Source organism: Pongo abelii, chromosome 10 (assembly GCF_028885655.2).
Source record: "Pongo abelii isolate AG06213 chromosome 10, NHGRI_mPonAbe1-v2.0_pri, whole genome shotgun sequence".
NCBI lineage: Eukaryota > Metazoa > Chordata > Mammalia > Primates > Hominidae > Pongo > Pongo abelii.
Window position 1 is genome coordinate 52,090,078 of NC_071995.2, and position 10,218 is coordinate 52,100,295.

The 10,218-nt window shown below is 51.4% G+C and overlaps 1 protein-coding gene across 2 annotated transcripts; it reads right to left on the bottom strand.

Moving 5' to 3' along the window:
• Positions 1 to 901: 901 nt before the first annotated feature.
• Positions 902 to 9,828, bottom strand: NFE2 (nuclear factor, erythroid 2). 2 transcript variants are annotated; one of them, NM_001131722.1, is given in 3 exon segments: positions 906 to 2,176; positions 3,943 to 4,112; positions 9,583 to 9,828. In NM_001131722.1, coding segments are annotated over 2 exon segments (1,122 nt in total). In that variant the 5' UTR covers positions 4,057 to 4,112; positions 9,583 to 9,828; the 3' UTR covers positions 906 to 1,168.
• Positions 9,829 to 10,218: the final 390 nt, after the last annotated feature.

Sequence of the window (10,218 nt, forward strand, 5' to 3'; positions counted from 1 at the left end):
TCTCTTTCAAAAAAAAGAAAAAAGAAAAAAAAAATCTGGATAGTGTTTGTCTAACATAACCAGAGAAAACGTTTCACAGGAATGAATATTTTACTCCACTGTGGAGCAGGTTTTACCAAAGCTTGGGTGTGAAATCTTCTGAAATTTTGATGTATAAATTCCAGCTAAGAACAGCCCATTCAGTCTTCTGAGAGAACTCTGGCACATTAGGAGGACCCAGGCTGAGAGGTAAGCAGGAGGGGAAGAAAAAAAGAAAGGCCTATGGGCATTCTGGGCTTTTTTGTGCTGGGAGAATTGAGAGAAAAGAGACGTAAACATCAGGAACCTTTGCACAGGGTGTCTAGCCAGTTTGGGCAGCTCTCCAAGCTCTACAAATAGGGCACCACCAGGGAGTGTGGGTTTCTTCAGATCATCCATGGCCCCTCACTCTGAAAAGGAGGTGAAGGTGGTAGATTCCCATACTGCTCAAGCCCAAATTTTTTTTTTTCTTTTTTTGTAGATGGAGTCTTGCTCTGTCACCCAGGCTAGAGTGCAGTGGCACAATCTCAGCTCACTGCAACCTCTACCTCCCGGATTCCAGTGATTCTCCTGCCTCAGCCTCCTGAGGAGCTGGGATTACAGGCGTGCACTATCACGCCCAGCTAATTTTTGTACTTTTAGTAGAGATGGGGTTTCACCATTTTGGCCAGGTTGGTCTCGAACTCCTGACCTTGTGATCCGCCCACCTCGGCCTCCCAAAGTGCTGGGATTACAGGTGTGAGCCACCATGCTCTGCCTCAAGCCCAAATTTTATGGTACCTCTCACACAGAGCTCTGGGGAGAATGAAATGAACTTGGTAAGATTCAAACAGATAGTTATCTCAGCTTCCACCCTCCCTCAAGAAGGAAGACACAGTGAAAGGCCATTTCTGTAGCGCACTTTATAGACCAAAGCTTAGACGAGGTGGAGGCTGAAGACCTGAGGATACGAGTCAGGGAAGACAGATTCCAGCCCTCCCTCAAGGCAAGCCTCTTTGAACACACCTTGGAACTTCCAAACACCTGTTGCCATTGTCATCCTCTTCTGGTCTAGAGAACTCAGCTCCTTCTGGGTCTCAGGGTTGGGGAGTACCTTTATCAGAAGGGAATGAAGGAAATCCCATCACCAGTTCCACCCCTCTGGGCCAGCTCAGTCTGTGGCCTCCATCTTGGTCCCCCGGGGCACCAGGAAGATGGTCCCATCGGCAGCCTGTTGCAGTGCGTACTCTTCAGGAGAGTAGCTGTTGCCTGATTCATCCCGAAGGTGCTGGAAAATGTCACGGTACAGCTCTGTCAGCTGTTGGCGCATGACCTCCAGGGTCCGGTCTGCCTCCCCGCGGGCCCTGAGAAGCCGCTCCCGTTCATTGCTCAGCCGCTCCAGCTCCCGCTCCAGCTGCACAATGGTTTCCAGCTTCCTCTTGCGGCAGTTCTGGGCTGCCACCTTGTTTTTGCCCCGTCGTCGGATGTCCCGGACTAGCGCCAGCTGGCTCTCTGTCAGCGGGTACCTCGCCAATAGCTCATTAAAGTCATCTACCGGCAAGTTGACAATCTTGTCCGTAGGAAAAGGAATCTTCATGGCCAAGGCCCGACGTTCATCCCGACTCCCTGCCTCCCCCCGTGCAGTGGGCTTAGCCCGCACAGGGCCTGAGGAGGGCTCTAAGGCCAAGGGGGTCTCAGCAGCTGGCAAGGTATAGTTGGAGTGGGCCAAGGAGTTGGGCATGAGTGAGTAGGGGTACTCCACTGGGTACATCTCTACATACTCGCTGCGCCGCCGACCAGCCTCTGTCCCCTCCAGCTCAAGAGATTCAGCATCGCTATAGTTGAGGGATAATCCTGAGTCAGATTCTGGGTCTTCTTGGGGCTTAGGTGGCCCTGCTGGCAGCCCAATGTCCAGGAGGGCTAAGGGGTCTTGGAGTGGCTCACTGAGCAGGCCTGAGAGGCTCAGTGGCTTGGAGACTGGTATGGCCATGTTGCCATAGGAGTATGGGGGATCTGGGACATGGGATGTGGATGCTGGGAGCTCATAAGGTGGTGGAGGAAGTGGGAAGCCAGCATCTGGGTGGATTGAGCAGGGGCAGTAAGTTGTGGGTGGTGGAGGTCCAAGGTATGGAGCTGGGGCTTGGGGCTCAAACGATGGCTCACTTGGAGCATTTAGACCCTGCAAGGAAAGACACAAAGAGATTTGGAGACAGACTAAGGAAGAGAAACTAACACTCTCTCAGGACCAAGCTGGATTCTTCTGAAAGACCCAGTAAGGTAGTAAAAAGGAAACAAAGTTGCCACAAATCACTGGAAGCTTCCTGCAAAGTTATGATACAGTTGTTGCAAGAAAAATGCAGCTTAAAGCCAGGAGCGGTGGCTCACACCTATAATCCCAACACTATGGGAGGCCAAGGCGGCAGATCACCTGAGGTCAGGAGTTCAAGACCAGCCTGGACAACATGGTGAACCCCCATCTCTGCTAAAAATACAAAAATTAGCCGGGCATGGTGGTGAACGCCTGTAATCCCAGCTACTTGGGAGGCTGAGGCAGGAGAACTGCTTGAACCCCGCAGGTGGAGGTTGAAGTGAGCCAAGATAGGGCCACTATCCAGCCTGGATGACAGAGCAAGACTCCCTCTCAAAAAAAGAAAAAACGAAAAATGCAGCTTTAGCAAGAATGGAAGTCACTGAGGTTGGACTGCAGAAAAGACTACCTAACTTTGGAACAATTATGAACTCTCCTTGGAGAAGCTCTTACTGGGTTGAAATGGCTCATGTTCGGCCAGGCATGGTGGCTCAGGCCTGTAATCCCAGCACTTTGGGAGGCCAAGGCAGGCAGATCACAAGATCAAATCGAGAACATCCTGGCTAACACGGTGAAACTCGTGTCTACTAAAAATACAAAAAATTAGCTGGGGTGGTGGCAGGCGCCTGTAGTCCCAGCTACTTGGGAGGCTGAGGCAGGAGAATGATGTGAACCCCGGAGGCGGAGCTTGCAGTGAACCAAGATTGCGCCACTGCACTCCAGCCTGGGCAGAAAAAAAAAAAAAAAAAAAGAAATGGCTCATGTTCCTTTATTTCCTTCAGGAAGTCAAAGCCTTTTTATCCAAGATGACCCCTCAGAACCCTTTCCTGCTGCAGTTATCTAGGGTCAAAGGGTCAAGTTCAGATCCTGGCCATGCCACAGATGCCCAGCAGAGGGAGCTGCTGTGTGGGAAGAGGGCCTAGGGCAGATCCTGAGGGTGCTAAGCATGGTAGCAGGGCAGTAAAAGAGCGGGGGCTGGGGGTTAAGAAGCACCTTGGGGAGCCAGCACCAGCTCTGCCTTCTCCTCTTCAGTCCCTCTGTCCCTGCCCAGGTGCAGCGAGAAGTAGAGAACATGCTAGAAACAAGGCCCCCAACCTATATCAGGGAGCCACCCTGCTCCAGCCCAGATGGGGACAAAGGCATCATTGTTAAGCCAACAGACACCCCTTTGTCCAAGTAGCAGGAGGAGAGGACCCTGGCATAGTCCGACTCCCCTTCCTGAGGCCCCGGAACTACTGCTCTGCTACCTGGGGTAAACGGTCCCAGTTGCCAAGGGCAGGCGGAGGTAATGAGGGAAGAAGATGGCAGGATCAGAGAGGCAGATCAGAAGAGAAGAAGGTGAGCAAGGGAGGGAGAGCAGGAGGTGGGGTAGAGAGAGATGTGAGTCAAGTGGCTGCTGAGAGAGCCTACGCTCCCAATCAGATCATTTCCTCCCCACCACTGCTCCTCCACTCCTCCTCCTCAACGTTCCTCGGTGTCTTCCATCCAGATCTTTCCCAGCCCTTCCTTTCCCAGTGCCTGGAGCATTACCAGCCCTGAGCCCTGCTTGCTCCCGCCCTCTGCCTCAGTCCAGGCCAACTCCCTGCTTCTCTCTTCTCCGACACACCGCCTCCCCCGCCCTATCCCCCCTTGCTCACCTGCAGCTCGGTGATGGACATGATCTCCTGCCAAGTCAGTTCCATCTCTCCTAGCTCTGAAGTGGAAAGCTGTATCACCCTGTTCCTGCTCTGCTGGGGAGGACACGGGGACATCCTACTGGGCCAGAGTCTGGTCCAGGTTCCCGGAAAGCCCAGATGGCTCTAGAAACCTGTGTCAAAGGAAAAGAGGTGTTAGAGCTACACCTGCTAGGGTCAGCAAGTTTGCACTACCTCCTTGGAGGGGCTCCCTCCAGCTTCCCCTGAGGGAAGGAGAGACCGCCTCCTCCCCATCCTCACTCATGATGGATTCATCAACCAATCCCTTAAGATGGAAAGACTTTTCCTGTGGTGTGATCTCCACCTCGCCAACTATGGCCACAGTCAGTTCCTTTGGTAGCACAGGAGGTCTTTACCTTTTTTCCAGGCAAAATGCCCACTCTTTTCCCTACTACTGTTTACTCCCCCAAACTGTTTTCCTGGCTAAAGGCAGAGTCACATCTTCTGTTTTTCTGTTTTGCTGTGTTTTGTTTTCCATTTTCTAGGGCAACATCAGGGGTCACCCTGCTTTCCTCCTCTGTCCTCAGTTTTACGTTCTCAGCTTTTTCTTTCCAAGATGATGACAGTATATGCTTGAGGATCCCCAAGAGCATGTTGTGGAAAGAGGCAAGCAGACAGCCCCTCCCCCTCTCCAAGATATGGCCCAGGCCTGGTGGCTGATAGCAGCTCTGCCCTCTCCTCCTATCCTGGCCCTGGGCTCCCCTGCCTGGGCCAGATAAGAGGTTTATCAGCTGCAGGCGGCAGAGGCACAGAAGGAATGGGCTCTGGAGACACTGGACCTCTGTCCTGTGTCCTCACAGGGTCATTTGGGCCATACCTTAACCCATACAACCAGAAGTCTTTCCTCTTCTGAGGTAATATAACAACCTTAGTAAAGACTTAGTAAGCACTTGTTAAGAACTGTGCTGGTGTTGCAAGCTTAGTTTATAAGATTGGTTTTCATCGGGCGCAGTGGCTCAGGCCTATAATCCCAGCACTTTGGGAGGCCAAGGCAGGTAGATCACCTGAGGTCAGGAGTTCGAGACCAGCCTGGCCAACATGGAAACCCCGTCTCACTAAAAATACAAAAATTAGCTGGGCGTGGTGGGGTGGCACATGTCTGTAGTCCCAGCTACTCGGGAAGCTGAGGCAGGAGAGTCACTTGAACCCAGGAGGTGGAGGCTGCAGTGAGCCGACATCGCGCCATTGCACTCCAGCCTGGGTGACAGAGTGAGACTATGTCTCAAAAAAAAAAAAAAAAAAAAAAAAAAAAGACTGGTTTTCACAAAGATTCTAAAGGTACATCAGAAACTGAGACTGAAGCTGATAAATAATAGCAGGATGAGGTCTAGAACCTGACTCTACTTGACTATAATGTCATCTAGGCACCTTTCCCTCCTGCCCTTGTATCTTCATACTCCAAACCTCTATTAGAAGTCTACATTCATCACTTCTTTCTGTGGAGTGTCAGTCTCTTTCTTTTTCTCCTTCTGGGCAATGTCTCTTTAGAGCCTTGAATGTACACTGCCCTCCAGTCCCTTTTCTTTTGACCTGGGTTCTAGTTGCAGCTCTGCCACAAAACAGCAGTGTGATGTTGGGCAAGCCATCTCACTTCTGTGGGCCTCTGTTTCCTCATTTGTAAAACCAGGGAGTTGGACAAATTGACCTTGGAGGTCCCTTTCTGCTTGGATAGCTTAGAATTCTCAGCAAACCCTCACCCGTGTCTTTATCTTCTTCTTTCTGTCAGTCCCTCTCCTCATGCTACCTCCCTATTCCCTGACACCCACCTTCCTTGCATCTGTTTTCCCTGCCGTCAGCAAGAGATTCCAAGTAGATTTGGCAAGGTCTTCCTGATCTGTACGGTCAGACATTGTGTGTATGTGCACGCACACAGACATACCGTGCCATATGAGTAAAGGGAAGCAGGCTAGGATGAAGGAAACATGGGAGAGGGGAAGCACTTTGGGAGGCCAAAGTGGGAAGATCGCTTGAGCCCAGGAGTTTGAGATCAGCCTGAGAAACACAGTGAAAACCCATCTCCACTAAAAATGCAGAAATTAGCTAGCCATAGTGGCACACGTCTGTGGTCCCAGCTACTCAGGAGGCTGAGGTGGGAGGATCACTTGAAACTGAAAGGTCGAGGCTGCAGTGAGCCATGATTGTGCCACCACACTCGAGCCTGGGTGACAGAGCAAGACCCTGTCTCAAAAAAAAAAAAAAAAAAAATGCCAGGTGCAGTGGCTCACAACTGTAATCCTAGCACTTTGGGAGGCTGAGGCAGGTGGATCACCTGAGGTCAGGAGTTTGAAACCAGCCTGGCCAACATGGTGAAACTCCCATCTCTACTAAAAATACAAATATTAGCCAGGCATGGTGGTGGGCGCCTGTAATCCCAGCTACTCAAGAGGCTGAGGCAGGGAGAACTCAGGAGGCGGAGGTTGCAGTGAGCTAAGATCGCACCACTGCACTCCAGCCTGGGCGACAGAGTGAGACTCTGTCTCAAAAAAAAAAAAAAGAAAAGAAAAGAAAAAGAAGGACAGAGGATAGGATTGTATGACCTCAAATTGCATGACCTTAGACCACTCACCACAAGGATGGCGCATCACAGCAATTTAATATGGAATCTTCTCTTCGACTTACCACAAAATTAGTAGGAACTACAAATGATCCTTTTGAAAGAGTATCTCCCCTAGCCCTTGCCTACATCCCCTTGTTTTACTGCCATCCCCAGAGATGGGAGTTGGTGCAGGCAACTCTGCCAGTGGTCAGAGTGGGTGGGGTGTTTATGTCTGTCCAGGATGCCATTTCAACACCGGAACCCCACCCTCCTCCACCCAGGTTCTGGCGGAAATTGCCCAAAGGCAAAGTGAATGGAGAAGGGGTTTAGGAGGCAGAGACAATGACTCTTGCTTCATAGTTCTTTACTCACCCCAATCCCCCCATTTGTCTCTCCTTTTATCTTCTTGGATCTGACTCTAAGGTGCAGTACAAAGATCCTGCCCTAGGAGGCAGGAGACCTAGGTTCTCTGGCACTTAAGATACAAGACCTTGCCAGGCACGGTGGCTCACACCTGTAATCCCAGCACTTTGGGAGGCCGAGGTGGGAGGATTACCTGAGGTCGGGAGTTCAAGACCAGCCTGACCAACATGGAGAAACCTTGTCTCTACTATAAATACAAAATTAGCCGGGCATGGTGGCGCATGCCTGTAATCCCAGCTACTTGGGAGGATGAGGCGGGAGAATCGCTTAAACCCAGGAGGCGGAGGTTGTGGTGAGCCAAGATCATGCCATTGCACTCCAGCCTGGGCAACAAGAGTGAAACTCCACATCAAAAAAAAAAAAAGATACATGACCTTGGGCAAATTGCTTCTCACTCAGTCCCTTCCCTTAAATGGAGACAGGACCAGGAACCTAATTGCTATTAAAGGCCATAGGTTGCATCTAGCTCAGGGAGTCACAAACTTCATTGTGTGCCACATTCACCTGGCTACATATAAAAACACAGATTCCTAAAAGCCACTTCAAATCTACTGTATGGAATTCATAAGCCCAGGAATCAGCATTTTAAAAGTGCCTCAGTGGCCAGGTGTGGTGGCTCGCGCCTGTAATCCCAGCACTTTGGGAGGCTGAGGTGGGTGGATCACCTGAGGTCAGGAATTTGAGACCAGCCTGGCCAAATGGCAAAACCCCATCTCTACTAAAAATACAAAAATTAGCCAGGTCTGGTGGCGCACACCTGTAATCCCAGCTACTCAGGAGGTTGAGGCATGAGAATTGCTTGAACCCGGGAGGTAGAGGTTGCAGTGAGCTGAGATCATGCCACTACACTCCAGCCTGGGCAACAGAGTAAGACTCTGTCTCAAAAAAAAAAAGAAGGGGAGCAAGGGGAGGCAGGAGTTTGGGGGAGAGAGAGTTGAGGAGAACCTCTGGATCTGTTCCAACCAGCTCTTGGGTGCAGTAGCAAGTTTGTACCAGGTGGCAGGTGGAGCAGGATGCTTTTCCCTAGACGCTTAAGGATGGATGGTGTTCTATACACCAGGCATAGGGTCCCTCTGGGTTTCCAGAGCCTACCTTTCAGAGGACAGCAGAGCTGGCAGGCAGTGGGATAGATCAGGGAGATAGATAGAATTGGATCAAATAGAACACCATAGAGGGTATAGAAACTGGGGAGATACTGGGAAAGTGAAGTGGGCTTCCCTATGTTCCCTTTCTTTCACAATAAGAAGGTCCCACTTTACAGTTTAGCTTTTGCATTTTGAGGTCACACAACCATCTTACTCCCACTGGGTTGTCTGTTCCTTCTCTTACTCCCAAACATTATGGATTAGGTAGAAATGGGGTTGTCACCAGGGACTAAAGTCCATCCTCCTTACTCTTATCCTGGTGGTCCTGCCCAGAAAGGTTTTATCATAATCCCTAAGTACTCACAGAATGATATGGAGCTTCATGATTAGGAATACAGAGTGAGGACCATTTGGAGAGGGATGATGGAGAGAGGAATACATTTGGCCTTAGCTGCTGCCCCAGGGCTCTTAACTTCCTTAACAAGGGGGAACGATGAGAGGGGGCTTGCCTCAGGATCCCTTTTCTGAGGCTTATTTGACTACCTCACCTCTCCAGGTGTCAATAGGTGCAGTGAAAGGATGAGGAGGGATTAGTAAAACTTGGGGTATTGGTTAACCGGTAAGCGACCTATTTAGAAAGATTAGGGAGAACTCCCAAAGAGAGAGAGACACACAGAGATGAGACAGAATGAAGGGGAAAAAAAGGAGGGAGAGAGATTTGAGTATAGTGAGCTCAGTGCCCTAGGGACATGCATGACTCAAACAAATGTGTGAGAACAAAGAAGAGGGGGATGAGTTTCTGCTATCCTGTCACTTCATCCCTGGACCCCAAACTCCAGTCCTTTGGTACCGATGTCTAGGGGATCCCAGCCCCAGCAGTTCTGATACCGCCTCTCTTCTCTTCCACTGCTTCCCAAGCCCCTATTTCCCAAGCAGCCAAGAGTTCCAGTTAGAAGCAACTATGCTGGGGTTGGGATGTCTTCCTTCTCCCTCCAGGTCCAGCTGATCTCTACTGCCCCTGGGCACAGAGAAGAGAAAGGGCAAAGGAGGCAACAACCCAGAGGCAATCTCCCATCCAACCCCCCAACCTTGCAACACTTCTCAGAGGTTCAGATATCCACTGTTTCCAATTCCTCAGCTTTCCCTAAACCTTCTCAGCTGCCTAGACAGGGCAGAGTAATGGAATGGAGTTGGGGAAAGGGTAGTCTATTGGTTCCCCCAGGGTAGCCCACCAGTTGAAGGATTCCTCCTGGCTACTCCCCAGCCCCTCAGCGGTGCCTTGCCTTCGGAGAACACTCTCTGGTCCCTATTCACAGCCTCCACCCCAAGGATCTCAGAGCACCCAAGAAACCACTTAGGTCTTCTCCTAGAGTAGTTCCCAAATACGTCAGATTCCTAAACGAGGGGCAATCTAGAAAGTCTGAGGTCTCCTAGGATACCGAAAGTTGGTTATTTTCCCCCCTCACCTCCTTCACCCCCAGCCTGCCCCTCGGATCCCACTGGAATCCGCCCCCCCCACACACCCTGCCTTTCAGGCACCTGTGGTGGAGTCACAGCAGGGTGAGGAGAGAGATGAGGCTCCCGGTGTTGTCTCTGGGGAGGCTGAGCCTGAGCTGACACTGCTGGACGAGGATCCCGGCTACCTTTGAGAATCTGCGAGGACCGCGCCCCGCCCCCGGGCCATTGCTGAGCGCTGAGTGTGGAAGCTCAGGCTGAGCTGAGCACAGGAGCCCCAAGCAGGCGCACCAGCGTCTGAAGCCCTCGGCCTGAGTTCTCAGTCCTTCCTCCAACCCTCCCCTTTCCCCGTGGCTCTCCTCTCCTCCTGCCCCTTTCGGCCAAGAGAGGAAACTTGAGCCCGATGTGGTTTCTGCCCACACCCCTCCCCCACCTTGCTCCTGGCCAGCGGGGGCACACATGGCTCCAAGCCTCTCCCAGCCCTCCTTTTCGGCCCAGGAGTCCAGCCAGGTCTGCGTTTCTCCCATGCGTTTGATGAATTCCAACTTGATGGTCCACTCGAATGTGACCTTTAAACTTTATACAGGTTGTCGTCGCCTTGTGTCCCCACGGCTCTCCCAGGGACAGGGAAACTGAGTCATATCAAGGTGGAAGGCAGCTGAAGGTAAGGACCAGGTGTCTAGCTTCCCAGCTGTCTAGGCAGTTGGACGTTTAGGGTAT

Coding starts and splice junctions, on each gene's coding strand:
- NFE2 (XM_054526331.1), bottom strand. CDS start 3,379: ATGTTCTCTACTTCTCGCTGCACCTGGGCAGGGACAGAGGGACTGAAG. Junction 2,177..3,298: donor GCTGGTGCTGGCTCCCCAAG/GTGCTTCTTAAC, acceptor CTTTCCTTGCAG/GGTCTAAATGCTCCAAGTGA.